Source organism: Physeter macrocephalus, chromosome 3 (genome assembly GCF_002837175.3).
Source record: "Physeter macrocephalus isolate SW-GA chromosome 3, ASM283717v5, whole genome shotgun sequence".
In the NCBI taxonomy this organism is placed as follows: domain Eukaryota; kingdom Metazoa; phylum Chordata; class Mammalia; order Artiodactyla; family Physeteridae; genus Physeter; species Physeter macrocephalus.
Genome location: NC_041216.1, coordinates 30,023,673 through 30,043,981, shown reverse-complemented (window position 1 = coordinate 30,043,981; position 20,309 = coordinate 30,023,673). Strand labels below are relative to the sequence as shown.

General features: G+C 57.2%; 1 protein-coding gene across 1 annotated transcript; it reads right to left on the bottom strand.

Annotated features, from left to right (window-relative positions):
* Positions 1-3,310: 3,310 nt before the first annotated feature.
* Positions 3,311-14,657, bottom strand: LRRC47 (leucine rich repeat containing 47). The gene is made up of 7 exons (XM_024125451.3): positions 14,009-14,657; positions 6,216-6,674; positions 5,362-5,478; positions 4,619-4,734; positions 4,079-4,181; positions 3,729-3,818; positions 3,311-3,576 (listed from the first exon to the last, which is right to left on the bottom strand). Exons 1-7 carry the CDS (start codon positions 14,621-14,623, stop codon positions 3,328-3,330), a joined length of 1,749 nt encoding a protein of 582 aa, XP_023981219.1. The 5' UTR covers positions 14,624-14,657; the 3' UTR covers positions 3,311-3,327.
* Between the last annotated feature and the right edge of the window lie 5,652 nt (positions 14,658-20,309).

Below are 20,309 nucleotides of genomic sequence, written 5' to 3'. Positions count from 1 at the left end.
GCGGCCTCTGCTCCCGCTCGCTCGGCCCTCGCCTGCTGTGAACTCGCGCCCCAGACCCCCCAGACTCCTTTTTGCCAGAAACACCTTCTTAGGGAATTGGTCCTCACCCCAGAACCGCCCAGAACTGAGGGCAGGAGATGCGGGACAGTCAGGATCCCTATGGGCTCGTAGCAAACCTGGGTGTCAGCGGCCGAGCTGGCAGGGAGGGCAGAGGCCCCACGGGACTGGCCTGGCGCACAGCGGGCCCACTCCAAGTCTGCCCGGGCCGGGCGGGCGTGAGGTGGGGCTGCACCAGCGGGTGATCCCTGGCTCTGAGCACGCTGCTGGGCTGGGGTCGCCCAGCACCGGTGCTTCAGCGGGGCCTGCTGCGGGGCAGGGGGCGGGGGAAGCAGGTTAAGGGGCAGTGGCGGAGGGTCTGTCCCAGCCGCCCTGGTCTCTGCGCCTCAGCACCTGTCTCCGGAGAGCCTCTGCCCCCCGCCCCCCTGCTTGGCCACAGCCAGGGAGGGGGCCCCAGCTGGCCCGCACCTGTCTGGCCTCAGCCTAGCACCCCAGTTGGAGTCCCCTCTTGGCCATCTCAGGACGGGCACTGGGGTGGAGGGTGTGGGGAGGCGGGCAGGGGCCACTGGCCTGGCATGTCTCGGCTGCGTGGCCTCCGGGGGCTCTCAGCGGCCCGCGGTCCTCGCTGGAGGTGCAAGGGCTGGCCCTCCAGCCTCGGCCAGGAGTGGGGCGAGGGCGCTGTACGGAGGGAGGAGGGGGGGCCCCCGCTGCCCCTGCCCCCACTCCCTCCGAGGCCTCTCTGGCTCCAGGGCCGCATTCCCCGAGTAGCCCCTGGGCAGGGGCAGGTCTGCGGATGGACAGGTCAGATGCGACTGGCCTGGGGCAAGGCAGGGAGGCGGGACGGGGGAGAGGAAGTGACCGCGGAGCCCGTCCTGCTCGGTCCGGCACCGCTGGGTGACGCTCAGGGTCCTCATGAGGCTCCCCAGGGTCGGGGGGAACCTTACTGGCGGCCGTGGACCGTGGGCGGCCACGTGGACGGTGCTGGGGTCTGGCCTGGATCTGGCTGGCCGCACCCTGTGTGCCCCACGGCCAAGCGGGTCTCAGCATGCAGAGCTGGGTGCACCGGCCCAGAGCCTGGCGGATGCGCAGCACCCCCTGCCCCGGGCTCTACTGGCACCGGATGCCTGGCCCATGGAGGTGGGCGGCTACAGGCAGGGGCACGCGGGGCACACGCCTCCACGCGGGCCACCTCAGAGAGACGTGCCCCGGGGCCCCAGCTGGACCCGAGTGGCCGGGGTGGAGGTGGCGTCCCGACAGCCCTGGGAGGGTTGGGAGGGGACGGGACAGGACCTTTGGCGTCCCCTCCCACAGGAGGTTCGGGATTGGGGTGGTCTGCTGGAGGCGGGTCCCCGGGACTTGACCCCTTTGGGAAAGCCCCGGGGTGGGGTCCACCTGGTGATGCTGCAGGAGCAGGTTCCCAGGACCCAGGGGTCAAGGGCAGCAGCTTCTCTGGGCCAGGCCCGAGTGACAGGAGATAACTGCCTCCCGCTCTTTGCTGGCAAGAGGGTCCCAGGTCCTCAGTTTCCCCACAGACACTTCCAACACGCACCTCCAGAAACCCCAGGAAGGACTCACGGGGAAGGAACCGAGATGTTCTTTCTAAATGTTTTTATTAGAGGGTCGGACTGACAAAGAAAAAGAAACGTAAAGGGGTTTTCTGCTGTTAAGTTGGATACGCTTCCAAACCTCACACGGAATCAAACTGCACCAGAGAAGAGCAGCCGGGCCGGCGGCTTACCCAACATCGAGGAGGCCCCAGACCTGGTGCCACGCGGCCGCTGAAGCCACAGCCTGGTGCCAAGAGGGCCACAGCCTGGTGCCAAGAGGGCAGCTCAGCTGCGGCCCCAACCGGAGCTCCCAGCAGGGCTTGGCCGTGACGCCCACGCCCACGTCAGCCACAGCATCTGCGGCCTTGATGGCCCGAGGGTCATGAAGTGACAACCCGGAGCCACCGATGCACACAGATGTCAGGTAGGTTTGGGGAGCACCGTCACCTGCTGTCCACTTCAGCCCAGTTAAGCACGGCTGCCCCAGGGCCAACGAAGGGCAGTCCTGGCAGTGACCAGACAGCTGGGTCAGGTGTCAAGGCACCTGACCCGCCACGTCCTTCGAGGAGGGCTGGCCGGGCTCTGGGGAACCCACGTGGCCGTAGAGCAGGCCCAGCGTGTGGGGTGTGGGCCTCACGCGGGTCTGGTTCTGACCGCTACGCGCCTGGGTCCAGGCGGGGCTCTCGCACACGCCTGCCAACTGCCTGTCGTTTTGACAAAACACGTAAACTGTCCTTTGCAGGTCAAAGACCACGGAACACGCGTCCCTCAACAAGAAAAAGCTGGCGGGTCAGTTTTTCCTGTGCCGGCTGCTCCTGGAGCAGTGGGGTCAGTGAACTGCCGACGCAGAGCTGGAAATACCTAGAATGCCAGGTGCTGAGACCCCCCTGTCCGGCACATGCGCCGTGACTCCTGCTGCCTCCTCCAGTCTCCGCCACCCCCGTCCTGGAGCAAGCTGACGACGGCTGGCCGTCCTGAGCGTGGAAGCCCGCTGTGCGGTGGGAAACCTGCACGCTGACCTCCAGACGCACGTGTGACGCCTCACGGCCCTGGTGCGGGTTTACAGACGACTGACGCCCCCGCCCTCGCCAAGTCCGGCCAGTGCAGCACGCGGGTTGGGCCGTCGCTCCCGGATGCCCTGCCTCCCTCCCCCAAAGCATCCTACAGCAGCGGTTAAGAAAAATGATTTTGCCAATTCTAAGGTCACGTTAAAAAAATGTTTTTTATAAAAAGATTATGGTTTCCAACAACTGGAAACCATGACATCCCACATCTCTAAGCTGCAGTGCTGGAGCCGTAGGACTTCAAAAGATATTGTATCGTAGAAAAATAACTGTGCAGCTCAGTAAAAGGCATGTTGTTCAGCTTCCCAACTTGGAACTAAATATTCACACCAATTACAGTGTCCTTTCCCCCTGTGAATACAGTGATTTGCTGTGTGGCTACATGATTTCAGAACCCTTTGAGCAGTTAGTTCCAATACGCAAGTGATTTCATTAGAAGCACTGGCAGAGTCAATTCGGTGCTGCCAAGGTGAAATGACTTAAGCGCGTGTCAACGTGGCACCCCCTACGACAGAATCGACTGGAAAACTGAACAAAGAATGCATATATCTTAAAAACTACCGAGGAGAAGGAATAATTTAGTATCACCACACGAAAGCCCTGCAGAGCCGGCGTGGCTGACAGTGCTTCCCTGGGAGCCTGGGGCAGCGGCCCGGCTGTCAGCGGAGCACGGTCACGTGGGCGGCGGCGAGGTCCAGGTCCGTCTTGGACGGATACACCACCTTCAGGTGCCCCTCCTCATCCACCACCCGGACCTGCTCCACCACCAGCGGGGCGCTCCCAGCCTGTTCAGCACCAGGAGTCGCCCTGGGATCCGAGACTTGTCCAGGAATGGCATCGACTTCGTGGTCGGAGAGGGAACCTTCGTCTTTATTTTCCAAAGTGTACTTGTTGATTTCTGCCATTTTCTGCAAATGAAAAATGTCTCTTTAACCGAGAGAGTAGAGGCAACCCAGGGAAGACAGGCTGCCGTCACCCAGCTGGCAAAGGGCAGCGGACGCGCCGTCTGTCCAGCAGGGCCAGAGCCTCGGTGGGCGGGATGGGCGGGCAGTATGCTCACCAGGATGAGGGCGTCCATGATGTCCTTGCAAATCTGCAGGCTGGAGGCGCTCGTCACTTCCAGAAACAGGTCACAAGTGGTTTTCTTAATCTTAAACAGAGATGAGAAAGATTTCAGGAAGGAATCAAGTTATCACAAGCAGACACCAGCAACTGCAAGGTCTCATCTGCAGAAAACCCCGGAAGACGCTGTCACACAAATCCAGACTGTCGCCCTCCTGAGGGGAGACAGACACCGGGGTGCGGCACGCGCGGCGAGTCACGGGCGGCAGCGAGCACACACAGCCACACGCGTGAACGCGACTCGTGACGCGGTCTCAAAGGTGCCAGGCGCTGGCAGACACCGCCCACCTTCGTCTTCTCGCTGTTTGTTATGGGCGGGAAAGAAATCACGTCGCCGTTTGCATCCACGAGGCACGGGTAATGCTCCTTCCCGTCCAGCAGGTGAAGGTACCTGGGTGGGAAGAAATACCGGTAACAGGCACAGCTGTGGCAACGCACCTAAAGGTGAGTGGACGAACCGCAGTTCTCTGGACACAGCAGGTGTCAGGTCAAGGGCACGCGACACAGCCAACCCCGAGGAGATGTTCGCAGGGCCTCCTCAGTGCCCGAGCCAGCCAAGCCTGGCCTGGACGAAGCGCAGCAGGCCTGGCTGCCCCCACCCATGGCGCGCTCTCCCTGCGCACCCGGTGGACGTGCGGAGGGCCCCCGCTGAGACAACACAAGGCCTGCGCTCCTGGCACCTGCTTCTCTGAAGCCACGCAACACGGGGCTACGGTGGATCCTCCCCCCGCGTGGAGCCCGAGAGGAGAGCGAGCAGAAGTGGGGTCCCCTGAGCTCGGGCAGCTTCGGGAGTGCCCTCGCTGGCACGGGCCGATGGGGGGGCCCCACCTGTGCAGGCCCGACACGCTCTGCCGCCTCCTCTGCTTCCTGTGCTCCTCGGCCTCCAGCTGCAGCTGCCGCACCAGGTCCTGGGCCTTGACTTCCCGGCGCCCCAAGGGCACAATCTACAGGGTGGACACCGCACGTTGGCCTGTCGCTGGGGGTCCCAGCGGGAGGCTTCTGAGAGCTGACAGTCCTCCAGGCGGACGTCCTGCGGGCTGAGGATAGAGGCTGCCCCCACGTCACGGGCAGATACACTGTGCCTTCAGAGGTCACCCCGGGGGCTGAATCTGAAACCCGCCTACTGCACAGCCGCGGTCCCACACCTGTGGCTCTGAGGAGGCCGAGGGAAAAGATGGGGCCAGGGCCGGAGCCAGTCCCCTGGGAACCGTCCTCCGCCGGGGGCCCGAGATGCCTCACGCGGAACCCGAGAGACCAGGAACGGGGCCTTGACGGAACACGCGCTGCGGTCAACCCCAGATCAGGGGGTTTGCAACTGGGATATAAACCACAATTTCTGGTTAAAAGTTAGTGAGCAGGTGAAGGAAACGACTTTCAAATCACCACCTCCTTTGAAGAGTTTACTTTTGAAAGTAACTGTCGACACAACCTGTTTTATTTTATGTTCCTGCTGGGAGCAGAAAAGGGTCAGATTCTACCCCAGATGCTCTGACTCAACCACCTGCACGTGTATTTTTTGGAAAACACACAAGGAACACTCAAACTGCAAACACCGGGATGCGTGGCCTCACCCTGAGGTCTTGCGGGGGGCGGGCGGCATACAGCAGGGGCCCCCGGATGGCTCTGAGGTCGTGGGTTGCGATGGTGGCCGCCGTCCTCTTCTCACAAAGGTCCTCGTGCAGCTTTGTCTGCAATACAAGTTCAAGGGCAGGCAGAGCTCAGTGTGCCAAGGCCGGAGGGTAACCCCCCGCCACCCCAGCCCCCCCCGGAGCAGCCACCCCAGCCCCCCCGGAGCAGCCTCCCCAGCCAAGTATTTATTTCGTGGAACCTCCGCTGGAAAGCTGGTATCTGCTTGTCAGCAGAATTTCTCCTCACCCTAACTCTACTGTGCAATGCTTGAGACTTCAAAGAACCCATCTCGAGCTAAAATTTGTGACTGAATAAACAGAAGCGTGACTTAAAAAGAAAAACAACCCCAGCAAGCTTTTCCTCCAAAACACCGATCTTCGAGTTCTGAGCTCCCGGCTCGGCTTCCTCCCCGAACGTACAGCCGCAGCCCCGCAGGCCACGCTCCGGGTTGCTCACGGGCAAGGATGTGCTTTTTGCTTTAAAAGCTGGGCAGACTTCACAGAACAACGAACTCTTAAGTCTGTCTAGCTGAAACGTCACAAAAACTAAACAAGTCCCCCGAGAACACGCTGGCAAGAGCTGACGATTTTACCACTCTCTGAACCGTCACCTACTGCGGAAGTCAGACACCATTCTCTCATGAAGCTGAACCTGTCACCTACTGCGGAAGTCAGACAGACACGCACCCGCACAGCAGAGCCTCAGGGACGCTGACTGCGCCGGGTCCCCTCCCCTCCGGCGGTCGCCCCGCCCACGGCCCGTCCTCCCCGCCCCCATCGCGGCCGCGGGCACCCACCTGGGAGGAGAGGAACCGCTTGAGCGCGTTCCCGGGCTGCAGGTCCATGCCGCGCACCACGGCGCCCACGATGAAGGGCCGCACGTCGCCGACCCCGGGGCTCACCCTGACCGTCAGCGGGGCCGGGCTCTCGGCCACGTGCAGGACGCGCAGCAGCAGCCGGCTGGCCTCGTCCACCCCCGCCTCCTCGGCCGCGCCGCACTCCCTCTTCCTCCGCTCCCGCCGCTTCCTCCGCGCCTCCTCCCGGTCGGGGCCCTCGGCCTTGCCCCGGCCCCGGCCGCCCCCGCGGCCCCCGGCGCGCAGGTACTCCAGGATGGACCTGGCCTGGCAGCCGCTGACCATCTTCTCCAGGCGCTTGTCCCGCAGCCTGTTCCCCCGGAAGTTGACGTCCTTGAGCTTGGGGCAGTCGGCCAGCTCGGCCGGGATCTCACTCAGCTGGTTGTTGGACAGGTCCAGCGTCTGCGAGGGAGACGGCGACGCCTCAGAGCCCCGGGACCCGCCCCCTGCCGCCTGCCCCGCCTCAGCCCCACGCGTCTCCCCCCGCCCAGCGGCCAGCACGGCTGCAGTGACCGGGCCCCTCGGAGGGGAGGCGTGAGCGGACCGCCCGCCGCCTCGGCGAAGTGCTGGTCTTGCTTGTGCTGCTTGACCACCGTGTCCCGCAGTAACAACCAGGGCAGAACTTCCGACCGGCGGTTAGGTTAGAGGGAACAAAAGACAACGAGGGCTGGGGGGGGGGGGCGGGCGGGGGAGAGGCTCAAGAGGGAGGGGATATGGGGATATGTGTATGCATATGGCCGATCCACTTCGTTGGACAGCAGAAACTCACACAGTATTGTGAAGCAATCATACTCCAATAAAGATCTATTAAAAAAAAGACAACGAGGAACGCGGGGAATGTCTGGTTATAAACAAATAAGGACTTTACATGAGAAACAGGTTCCCCACAAAGTAGCGCTGAGATGCCTTTAATTAAATGAGCAAAAAAGCAGGAACATAGCAAGAGGAGCACAGCGCGATGCTCTCATGCTCTCGTGTCTCGTGTGTGCGACAGACAGCGAATCAGCGTCAGTGCTGGGACGCGGGAGCAGCGAGCTGCTTCTGCGCCATGAGGAGGCTGGTGGAACCCTGCGGCCCATGACAAGGAACCTTCTATGTAGTATGACTACTACTGAGGCTGCCATCCGTGTCGCTGACGTGGGGGAAACGGGCCAAGTGGCCACCTCACGTGGTGGGCAGGAGGCAGGGTCCTGTGCCGGGGGAGGGACTCGGCTGGTGGTAAGGAGGACAGGGCCCCTCCCAGGAGGCCCAGGCGGCACGCAGCCCTGCAAGTAAACGGCTTCTTCCTCTTTCTCCTCCAGGGCCCGTGGGAAGCTCTGGACGGCCCCGCTCGGCTTCGCGCGGACCTGACACAGAGCCTGGGGAGAAACCCTATAATCTGGCTTGGTGGGAGTAAGCACAGGGGACTGGCATTTGGACAGCGAGGCAGTGACGGGCGGCAGGGGCCTCCCAAGGGGCTGCAGATCCGGGAGCGCTCGGGCAGGCCCCTCCTCGCACTCAGGGAGCAGCGCCCACAGCAGCGTGGCCAGCGAGGAGTCCTGGTCCCGACGGGGACACCACGGCCCCGAATGACCACAGCTGGGCCACAGCGGGTGGCGGATTTGTCACCAGCCGGGAAGGGGGGCAGGGGCCCTGACTATCCACAAGATGCTGTCTGCTGTGGCTGGCACAGAGGGTGGTTTTAAGGGAGCTTCACAAACCCCGGTTATGAAGGAAACTGGCTCAGCAGTCAGGCTGCTGCGAGGCCGGAAGAACCAGGGTGGAGGAGGGGTGTGGCAGGTGGGTGCCCGACAGAAGGTGACAGAGGAGCCCCCGCACGGCAGGACCGGAGGCTCGGGAGGGAGGGAGCAACTGCAGAGCCGACTTTGATCCTGCAGTCGGTCGACCCAGAAACGGAGAAGGAGAAGGTGAGCCTGACACGGTCTCCAGTCGCCAATGGGGACCAAGCGCTCAGTGGTCACGCGGGCTGTGGGTTAACCGGACGGCACACACCTGTCACCGTCTGGTGCCTCTCCAGGCCTCTCCCCGCTCTCAGGCGAGACTGGACAGGCGGGTAGATGGGCCGAAACGTGGCCCTTCCAGGCTTCTCTGTGCCCCCTGCGCCCCAGCCTGGGGTCCGCTGGCCTCCTCACTCGCTGCTAACGGGCAGCATCAGCGACAGCCAGTGCCGAGCCCAGGGTGCAGAGCTGCTCCCCCAGGACGCGCCCAGCTGTCAGAACGCACCTGGACGGGAGGACGAGCCGGGGCCACCTAGACCAGGTAACCCTGTGTGCACACACAGCCTGGCCTGGGGCAGAAGAACCGGGTCCCCGCCCACCGGCAGGCAGGCTCTGAACAGCAGACAAAGGCGTATTTCAAGGTCAGGTTTGGACCTGCACACCCAGCTTGGAGTCTCAGCAGCTTGAACTCCACTGGCAACTCTCACTGCAGCGTGAAAACACAGCCGCCGCGGGGGGAAGGTCTGTGCCTCCACGAGGAAGAGACCCACAAACGGCAGCAGAGGAAGGGCCGGCAAGAGTGGGGGAGGGTGGCCCCCAGCCCCAACCAGAGCAGTGTCAGGCCAGCAGCCTGCTGAGGTGGTCTCCTCGGAGGACAGGGGCCGGGGTACTGGGGCGGGGGTCTGTCAGGGGCAACAATGGCCAAACACTGGGCATTTCGGAGCAGAAGGCAGTGGCAGCAGCCAGTGCCACAGACAGCAGCCCAGGACCTGCCCCGGGGCCCTGCGGGAGACAATCAGGGAGCAGGGCAGGCAGCCGACAGGGCTCTGGGGGTGCCACGTCCAGCAGAGGCGGGGAGACCACCGACGAGTTCAAAGCGGCCTCCCACAGCAGGACACGCCACCCGGCGCCAGGCACGCAGAGCCGCAGGTTCGATGGGGAGTGGAGTCCACGGGTTTCACGGCCGGAGCGTGAGTGCCGGAGGGAGAGCCTGCAGCTGAAGTGATGTCTGGATGGCGAAAAACTGCGCAGGGCAGCGGGCGGGGACGGGAAACCCACAATCGCGGAAGGGAGAATGAAGTGAACTGAGTGCACGTGGAGGGGCCTCCAGGCACCTGCCCAGAAGACACCCAGGCACTCCCTCCCTGTAGGTAACACAATAGTGACACCGGCCAGGCAGGGCCAGCCTCTGACCCTGGACTGTGACTCGACTGCTGGGCCGAGCTGCGGGGAAGGGACCCTAAATCCCTGGTTGTGAGACCCTACAGACATACACTCTACCCCTGGGGCTGTGGAAGGACCCCTCTGTTCCAGCTGATGGTGAGCAGGCCGAGGGGACCTGAACCCACCATTTCCAACAGCAACTGAGAAAATGAAAAGTTGGAAGGATTATTTTTAACTTCAGTTTTTCGTCACTGGACAAAGGTTTCACGGTCCAAGTTCCACTTCTCTGTGAAACGTGATGACGGGAGGAGTCCCATCAATGAGCGACACCGAACGACATGAGTGGGCGCGACTCCTGGCGGGACTGGGAGAAACCCTGAGTGCCGGGGCCCTTCAGCTGATGAACGTGCCGTCCCGCAACAGTTCATAAATCTGGGGGCACGTCTGGCCTGCCCGGCCCTCCAGCGGTCCCTGGTGGCAGTGCCATGGGCCTGGCTAACGGTCACTTACAATGAGGGCATCCTTGGAGCACCACAGCCCTGCGGCTGAGCCCGATGGCTAACAGAACCCCAGCGGGGAGAAGCCCAGCTGAGTGGGTCCGAGGTCAGGACGGGGATGAAGATGGCTCTCCAGGCAGAGTTAACTGGGGAGGGAAAGGACAGCTCTCCCTTCAGCTTCCTTGTCCCCGGCAGCTGCAGTGGGGAAGAGGGTCCGACCTTCACGGCTCCCAGGGGAGTGGGCACCAAGGAGCTCTCATTTGCTGTCTCCCAACTGGGAGGTGAGTGGGACAAGCAGGGGCCTGTGTGCTGTCACCTTGGTGGCCCCGACAGAACCACGCCTCCAGGTATTCACCTCCTTGTGTGGCATCTCCCACAACTCTGGACTGAGCTCTACTTACTGAATCAGCAGGATGCAGTGGATGTGGCGGGCTGCTAGATCCAGGTCTGTGCCTCAGGAAGGCCTGGCAGCTCCTGCCCTTGTGCTCTAAGGAGCCCTGAGCTGCCATGTGAGAGGTCAGACTACCCGGCGGGGACGGGAGATGTCCCAAGATGACGTGGAGAGAGGAGTCAGCCACGCCAGCCGAGCCTGGCCCTGAGCCCACGGCAGCTGACCGCAGCCACACGAGTGATCAACGGCAAGGCAGCAGCTGTCCAGCTGGGCTGGCCCACAGTGGAGGGCCGTGAACAAATAAAACGACCGCTGTGTTAAGCCACAGCCTTGGCGCGGTGATGTGGCCACGAAGGACCTGCACCACTGCCATCACTGCGCTTTCTTCCTGGCTCCGCGGCCATCCTCAGAGGGGACGAGATAGGCAGGAGCCCAGGGCGCCGCTACAAGACACTGAGCTGCACCCACACTTTCTGGTTCCGAGCGCAGCTGTCCGACTCCCGCTGTCCCCCCACCTCACAGGAAGGACGGAGAACACCTCTGTCCTCGGAGCGCCAGGGTGTGGAGCGATGCTGCTTCACCCAGTTCTAGCAGCTGTTCCTCGTGAAGGCATCATTTTAGAAAAGGCCCCGAAAGGACATCTAAGGCCAAAAGGGATTCCAAGTAGCTCTTACATGACACTCTCCAAGAAACAGGTCTCCTCATGTGAAAGAGATCGATGGAAGTCTAAAAATGGGGAACAGGATGGACCGGGCGAGGGGGGTTGAGCAAGCAAGACGTCCTCTCTCACCTGAATGAGGGTGTTCTGGACACAATAAAGGCTACTTCACTGGGCGGGCACCCAGAGGTACTACAGAACATTAACAAAAGAAAACCCGAACTTGAATACTGCTAAGACATTACAGATTTGAAGAAAATTAAAAAACTGTACACTCACATGACGCTATGTTAAGCTACACATTTGGTACATCTACCTTCTGGGAAACCAAGAGACGTATGAGATGGGTGATGGAGTAGAAAGGGCTTATCTCATGTGTCACACCACAGCCCTGAAGGGAAGCTACAGCCCTGGGACCAGCATCCCAGGAGTCGTCCCCCACAGCTTCTTCCTGGAAATGCCAGTTAGCGCGTGTCACTCTGCAGGGTGGCCTCCCTGTTTCTCTTAACTATAAACACACACACGTACACATGCACACAGATACATCCTGACATACAGACATTTGTAAAATGAGTTGGCAACATCTTAAGAGTAATTCCCGCTGCAAAGAGGTCAGTTGCTAAACTGCGCACACGTTTTATTGTTTTAAAAAAGTCTGCACTGGGAACCTACCTCAACATCATAAAGGCCATATACGACAAACCCACGGCAAACATCATTCTCAATGGTGAAAAACTGAAAGTACTTCCTCTAAGATCAGGAACAAGACAAGGATGTCCACTGTTGCCACTATTATTCCACATAGTTTTGGAAGTCCTAGCCACGGCAATCAGAAGAAGAAGTAAAACTGTCACTGTTGCAGAAGACGTACTATACATAGAGAATCCTAAAGATGCCACCAGAAAACTACTAGAGCTCATCAGTGAATTTGGTAAAGCTGCAGGATACAAAATTAATGCACAGAAATCTCTTGCACTCCTATACACTAACAGTGAAAGACCAGAAAGAGAAATTAAGGAAACAATCCCAGTCACCATTCCATCAAAAAGAATAAAACACCCAGGAATAAACCTACCTAAGGAGGTAAAAGACCTGTACTCAGAAAACTTTAAGACACTGATGAAAGAAATCAAAGAAGACACAAACAGATGGAGAGATATACCATGTTCTTGGATTAGAAGAATCAATATTGTGAAAATGACTATACTACCCAAAGCAATCTACAGATTCAATGCAATCCCTATCAAACTACCAATGGCATTTTTTTACTTTTTACAGAACTAGAACAAAAAATCTTAAAATTTGTATGGAGACATAAAAGACCCAGAATAGCCAAAGGAATCTTGAGGGAAAAAAATGGAGCTGGAGGGATCAGGCTCCCCGACTTCAGACTATACTACAAAGCTACAGTAATCAAGACAGCATGGTACTGGCACAAAAACAGAAATACAGATCAACGGAACAGGACAGAAAGCCCAGAGATAAACCCAGGCACCTATAGTCAACTAATCTATGACAAAGGAGGCAAGACTATACAATGGGGAAAAGACAGTCTCTTCAGTAAATGGTGCTGGGAAAACTGGACAGCTACATGTAAAAGAATGAAATTAGAACACTCCCTAACACCACACACAAAAATAAACTCAAAATGGATTCGAGACCTAAATTTAAGACCGGATACTATAAAACTCTTAGAGGAAAACAGGCAGAACACTTTGACATAAATCACAGCAAGATCTTTTTCGATCCACCTCCTAGAGTAATGGAAATAAAAACAAAAATAAACAAATGGGATCTAATGAAACTTAAAATCTTTTGCAAAGCAAAGGATACTACAAACAAGACAAAAAGGCAACACTCAGAATGGGAAAAAATATTTGCAAACGAATCAACGGACAAAGGATTACAGGTCATGGAAGCAACCCAAATGCCCATCAACAAAGGAATGGATAAAGAAGATGTGGTACATATATACAATGGAATATTACTCAGCCATAAAAAGGAACGAAATTGGGTCATTTGTAGAGACGTGGATGGACCTAGAGACTGTCATACAGAGTGACGTAAGTCAGAAAGAAAAAAACTAATATCATATGTTAACGCATATATGTAGAAAACTAGAAAAATGGTACAGATGAACCGATATGCAAGGCAGAAATAGACACAGATGTAGAGAACAAACGTAAGGACACCAAGGGGGGAAAGCTGGGGGGAGCTGGGATGTATTGGGATATTGAGAATTGACATATATACACTAATATGTATGAAATAGATAATAAGAACCCGCTGTATTAAAAAAAAAAGTCTGCATAAAAAGATGGCAATGAGGAGGAAGAAACAGAGGCCTGCCTCTTTAAGGACAGGAGCCTCTAGACTGGATTTAGGCCACGGTCACGGCAACTCCTGCCCTCTGGCCTCTTCCTCAACAGGCTTACTGGGCCCTTGTTCCGAGTCGAGCACTCTGTTGGGACCTGGGGTCCCCAGATGAATAAAATAAACAAGCAGTCCCTAGACAACAGAGCCTAGACGAAACCCCAACGTATTTGCTGTGTACTTTGGGCAACCCCTTCCGGCCTTCTGTAAGACAGGAATAACCACCCCTGCCTTGGAAAGCCGTCGTTGGGGTCAAGTGAACTATCACATGTGAAATCACACGCGTGGCCCTGGGCAAATTCCAGTCATTTCACATCTCCACGCCCTGCCTGGGTGGCCCCACACACAGGGCTCACCCAGTCCTTTCACAAACATTTGCAGATGCAGAAATTTAGACACCCGTCCCTGCTGTTGACCTGCTTCCGACCTGAGCAGGAAGCCCAGTTAGTCCACGATCACGAAACAGTGTGTTGCATGTTAAAGCCCAGCTATGAGCAGAGTGTGGGGGGCGAGCCGAGAGGACCACCCGAGGACGGAGGCCAGGCTAGTGCGAGGGGACCCGGGGGTGGGCCGGCTTCCCAGAGATACCGACGCTGCGGTGGCCCTTCCCGGCCGACTTGGGACGGCTCGGCACCGGGAGGAGACCCCCGTCCATGGCTACCACAGGGCCCGCCCCGCCCGCCCCGCCCGCCCCGCCCGCCCCGCTGACCGCTGACCTTGAGCGAGGCCAGGTGGGCGATTTCGGGGCTGAGCTCCCGGAGACAGTTGTCGGCGGCCGCCAGTTCGCTGAGCAGCGGCAGCGCGCCGGGGCGGAAGAGTGCGGCGGGGAAGGCGTCCAGGCGGTTGCCGGTGAGGTTGAGGGTCTGCAAGCGCGGCGCGCACCGCGCCAGGTCGGCGGGGAGCTCGCGCAGCCGGTTGCCACTGAGGTTGAGGCTCTGCAGCTGCGGGAGGCCCGGCGGCTCGGCGGGGCCCAGGCCCTGGCCCGGCGGCAGCGCTTCCAGCGCGTTGCCTGACAGGTCGAGCACGCGCAGCGCGGGCAGCGGGCCGAGCTCAGGGCTCAGGCCGGGCCCCAGCGCGTTACGCCGCAGCACGAGGCTGTGCAGCTGCGGGAGGCCCTGAGCCAGGCCCGGGCCCGGCTCGCGCAGGCTGCCGCAGCCGCTCACCTCCAGGTAGTGCAGCAGCGGCAGCGTGAAGAGCCGCGGCGGCAGCCGCCCGCCCGCCGCGCGCACCCGCTGCTCCAGCCCGGGCCCGGTCAGCAGCAGCTCTCGCCGCCGCTCGCGCTCCGCCAGCTCCAGCTCCGGCCAGGACTCCGACACCGCCGCAGCCGCCATCACGCCACCACCCCGCAGCCCCTGCCGGGGTGCTTCCGGGGCACGCGGCACCACTTCCGGTCTGGGCCGGAAGGAATCGTAGAGAGCTGCGCGGACGCTAGAGCGCCGCAGCGAGGGCCGTAGAGGAGCCCAGTGGGGCGTGGCTCGAGGCCGTCGCTGGCGGGGTCCGGGTCCTGACCGTGGGCATGTGGGTGGGCTCCCGGAGCGCCCAGGCCCACGTAGGGCAGTGAGTGCTGGGCCTCCGGCCGAGTCTTCCTGCCCGCGAGGATGTCGGGGAGCAGCGGGGACGGCCCTGCACGCCGTGCTCTGTGGTCTCGGCCGGGCCCCTAAGACAAGGCCGGAGAGCGAGTCTGCGGACGCGTCCGCCTCACGGACCTGAGGGAGACGTCCGGGGACGCGGTGACTCCCAGGTGGCCTAGAATTCAGGCTAAACGCCGTCTGAAGGGGAAGGGGGAGGAGATGAGTGGTTCTTAGGGGAGATGAACGGTCCCTAAGAGGACAGACGGGCGGAAGGACCGTGTGACAACGGGTGTGTTATCACTTCTGGTCCCTCCGGGGATGAGCCCGTCTTCCCTGGACGGTGCGCTCCCGGGAGGGAGGGGGGGTCTCTGACGACTGAGTTCCTTTGGGAGAATGTGTTTAGGCAGAAGGGGAGTTCAGACAAACCTCTCCCTGCGTTTACTGATTTCCAAGAGCACAGCTCAGATTAGTCAGTTTACCGAGGTGGTGCATTTCGGGGTGGTATGATCTGAACTCCTAGTCATATTTCGGGGTGGCATCGTCTGCTACCCTTCAAAAACCTAACGAAGTTCCTCTTCGTAATTTCCCATCCGCTGGCTCCCTCTCCCTGCCCTGTGGCTATAACCCGCCAGCCGCCCTGTATTCAGAGTTGAGTTCACTGTCCCCTGCTGCAATCTTGCATTAAGTCTTCCTTGCTGGTTTTTAACAAGCATACAGTGCACTTTTTTTTTCTTTCTTTCTTTTAGAGGTTAGTGATTTGTGTATTGGAATCAAGTGACTGATGCCCCAGCCCCTGGTCCAGAGATTCTGGCCCAGCAGTCTGGGCTGCAGCACGGGCATGGGGGTTTTACAAGCTCCCCGGGTGTTCTGTTGGGTGCGCAAGGTTGAGAGGCTGCTAGGGCTCAGATCGTTTCCATGTGTTAGGACCCACTACGCAGGGCTGTTTGGAGGAGGAGGGTGGGAGGAATAGTGCTGAGGTCGGCTGTCCTGTTCTCTGCCCCTGTTTGTAACTCCTCACCCCAGCAGGGTTTTCAGTTTTATTTTGTTTTGAAATTCCTGAACATTGCATTGAAGGGTGATGTACATCCAGAAAAGTGTGCAGATAGCATAAGTGAGTTTTGTCCAGACTGAACACATCCGTGTAGCCATCATGCAGAACAAGAAACCAGTGATCACCAGTCCCCCCAGACCCCCCTTGTGCCCCGATATTGTAGTTTTGCCAGTTTTTGCACTTGGTGTATAGCGTGCAGGGCCGGCTCTCGGTGCCTGGCCTCTTTCGCCCCATGTCACGCCTCTGGGAGTCATCGTGTGTGGGAGGTACTTGTGGATTGTATGCTGTCTGGCATTATAAGTGCGTTGTGACTGTACCATGTTCATTTCTAGCCGGGCCTTTGTGCTGCCCTGACTTCGCGCCTGTCGGCCCCAATGACCCCACACGGGAAAGACAGATTTTTGTCTCGGTTGCTGTTGTGACCAATTCCATCTGTGAAGGGCAGGCAGTGACTGTCCCCAGGCAAGGCCGGGAGAGGTGAGAATGGGCCCCTAGGACCTCTTCCACCTGTGCCTTCTGAGCCGGCTTCCGCTGCCCTCTGCGTGCTGCTGTGTCTCCTCAGTGATTTCTTGGAAGGTTGTACACACATGCATGGTATCAGTGGCTTTCGGCTCCTGGGACCTGGGTGTTGTCTTGCTTGCTTAGTTTCTCGGGGTAGGTTTCTGGGCCGCTGTCCAGCAGCTCGTGCTGACACACATCATCTTGACGGGCTGTGAGAGCAGTAGTAGTTTTATAGAGCCAACACTGGAAACAACCAATGACCATCACCAGGAGAATGGACAAATAAATTGGGAGACGTTTCTTCAAGTGGATGACCACATGGAGAACGTGTCCGAGCTGCACACAGCAGCACGAATGACGGACGGTCAGGGTCCTGATGGGGAGGGAGGAAAGCAAATCACACAGGGATCCACACGGGATGATTCCACGTGCACAGCTTAAAGGTATGTCAAACTCAAGATTCTTTAGTCTAGGGGTACATGCCTGTGTGGTGTCTGTGAAGGCAGCCACGGCTGATACTGCAGACGGTGCGGCCAGAGCCCGGTGCCACTCCGTCTCTTCTCCAGCTGTGCCGAGCTGCTTGGTCGGCCTGCAGGGTGCAGCCGGTCCATGCAGACCCCCCTCCATCCCCTTCCGTCGCCGTCCCCGCCCTGGTCCCCGACCTTGTCTCCACCCCGGCTGAGGCTGGGAGCTGGAGGCCCGGACACCTGGCAGTGCTTGCCCTCCTGCCACTGTCCCAGCCTCCGGGGTAATTTGATTCAGGATCCCTGAATTTGGGAAACAGCATTCGCAAGCGTTGTCCCCTTACCCCGTGGGGGGAGAGGGATCTCCATCTAGAAGCCTAGCAGCGGTTCCAGCAATGCCTCCCACCTTCAGCAGGACACTGCTCCCCTCCATTGCCAGGACTGGTCCCGGGACACCGGGAGGCACCGAGAAGGGGTGGCCAGGTGACCGGTGTGGAGGCGGCGCTAGGACACTCCTGGGGAGTCCTCAATCTTCAGGACGAGGGCCATGAAAGGGGGCGTTAGGGATGAGCTAGGCCCTGGGACGCCTGCTCACAAGGGCTCCCCCCTGCTGCTCAGTCTGGCCTCACTCTCTTCCCCGCTTTCCCTGCTGGGACATCTCTTGATGGGGAGGGGGCTGCACGCCTCCCCTGCACTTGAGAGCTCAGAGACTGGGGGTGGGGAGGGGGGTGGTGGTGGCCTTCCTCCTGAGGCTGGCTTCCCCTCCCTCCCCCCGACACTGGGAGGCACCCCTGGGGACCTCAGAGGCCAGAAGGAAGCTCCGGGAGATTTTGAGGCCAGCCGGGCAGGTGGCGGCGCCACACCTTCCGTCTCCCCCCACCCCTGCAGGCTCGTCACCTTCCCCGCCTGAGATGAAGGGGTGGAGGCTGCCTGGCGGAACTGCTCTGTGCTTGGGCGCAGGCACGCAGAGGGCGTGTGCTGGGAACCAGGCTCGGCATCTCCCCCTCAGCTCCCTTCCGGGTTGTGGGGGGGAAACCGAGGCAGAGACAAGCGGATCTTGCCTCCAGTACCCCGAACCTGCTCCCGGCAACCCTCAGCGCAGGGTGGACAGAGGCGCAGAGCACGGGTTCACATCTGGGCACGCTGCCTTCCGGTGGTGAGGGCTTGGGCTCTGAGCCAGTTTCCCTGCCCGCAGTGGAGGGTAGGACCAGCTGCCCTGCAGGTCCTCTGACCCTTCCAGAACACGCACGTGGGGGCGTGGGGCGTTCCACTGAATTGCTCCCGTCCGCCCTGCAGCAGCGGCTCCGGGGGTCACCGCCCGGCTCAGCCCCTGCCCAGGGCTTTCCTGCCCCTGGTGGCAGCAGGCTGGGCGGAGACCCCAGCGCTCCGAGGATTCGGGGCACACGCTGCTCCAGCAGGCTCTTGTTTTTTAGCACTGAGCTAGTTTTTAAGAGCAAATAAGCAATGGCACGAACGAACACCTAGTTGAAAGTAGCACACTGAAATCTCTCGGGGTGTCTGACACTAGCAGGTGGAATCCCACTCTTCCCTTTGGACAGCGAGCTCTTTCCCCCCACGTTCTCCAGAGCACACACTCACGCACACACCCCACCTACCAAAGTAAGATACGTAATTTTGCTGTTTCAACTGTAATGCTAAGTTTTAAGTTTATATATGTGTGTGTGTGTGTGTGTGTGTGTGTGTATATATATATATATATATACATATATAAAAAAGAAAACTAACTTCACAATGGAAACTTAACACCCCACCTACCAAAGTAAGATACGTAATTTTGCTGTTTCAACTGTAATGCTAAGTTTTAAGTTTATATATGTGTGTGTGTGTGTGTGTATATATGTATACATATATAAAAGAAAAAACTAACTTCAAAATGGAAACTTACAAAACCATCAAAGGTAATAAAGGCTTAAAACCACTCTACAAATCAACAGAGAAAATACTGTATTTTTACTTATTTGAAAAGCAAAATAGCTTTGTTGGCTGGTAAAAATGCCCTCTTTCAAAAGGGATAAAAAACACAGGAAGAGACTATAAAGTATAAACCTCTGATGGGCACAATTGGAGCATTTATAAAATATTCTCATTTTATTCCATGGGATAAAATTGGTCAAGAACTTTCTCTAATTCATATGTAGGTTAAAGTCGCTTAGCTTCTTCAGGAGTAAACCCACAAATAACTTATTTTAGGAACCACACTCTCTCCTGGCAACTTAATACCCACTGCCCCTTTCTAAGCAAATCTCAGCAATTCCCTGGCATTTCAGGGCTGAGCTACACCTGCATGTTTACGAAAGGAAATGTAACTTACCGATTGCTTTTTAATTATAATTTTAAAATAAAAGTGACAAAACATTTAGTAATCTTTTTATTATATTCATATACTCAGGGTGAATTAACGCCTAAGCCCTCAAACAACAACAAAAATATATTACTTAGATATTTTATAATTTTGGTACCTGAAATAAAGACAAATAGAAAACTATGTCAAAACATTAAAAAGTTGCAAATTTTCATTAAAAGTATTTACACTTGTACTCTAATGCCAAATTTATAGATACAATTCTTTTAAATTAGAATACTTTCAAATATGAAAATAACAGAAATAAATATTGTTAAGTATCCACAACACATTCATGAGTGAAATTTCAGTTAATTACGGTTCCAAGTTTAGATATTTATGAATGGCCAAGGGAACTTACAGTTCCTTTTAGTTTTTATCCTTTATTCTTGGTTCCTTAGCAGAGGCTATAACTCGGTAACGATTTTAATAGCCACTGACCACTGCCAGGAATCATCTGAACAGAAACACATGATTCTTCTGTAACCAGCAAGACTGATCTGTTTTAAATGCACTCAATTTTGTTTGTCAATCACTAAAAATTAAGTAATTTTACAAATATCTTCTTTATGTTACAATACATAGAAAACATTAACTGTATATTTCTTAAAAGTTTTGATTGGAGAGAAAAGAATAATTTCTTGGTTAACTTTTCTCATTGTTCTGTTTAAAGAAGTGTTTTATCTGTACTTCACTCTCATGGGTGAGAGACCATGGCAACACCTTTTTGAAACCAGGAAGGATCATTGTATAATTATCTTGGCATCTGTACTCTGCTCTCTCTAGTAAAGTTTTATGTTATTTCTCCTCCCCCCATACTTTTACATTTTTTTATAGAGTATATTTTTGAAGGTAATTCTCTTGGTCACTCTTATTCCGGCTCAGTATTTTGAGTCAACCGTATGAGAAAGCATTAGCCACCAAAAATGGAAATCGATTGACTAGTACAAATTCATGGTCACTAACATACCCAGGGAGCACGTTGCTCAAATAGCAATTATTATTATTTTTTTTTTGTGGTACGCGGGCCTCTCACTGCCGTGGCCTCTCCCGTTGCGGAGTACAGGC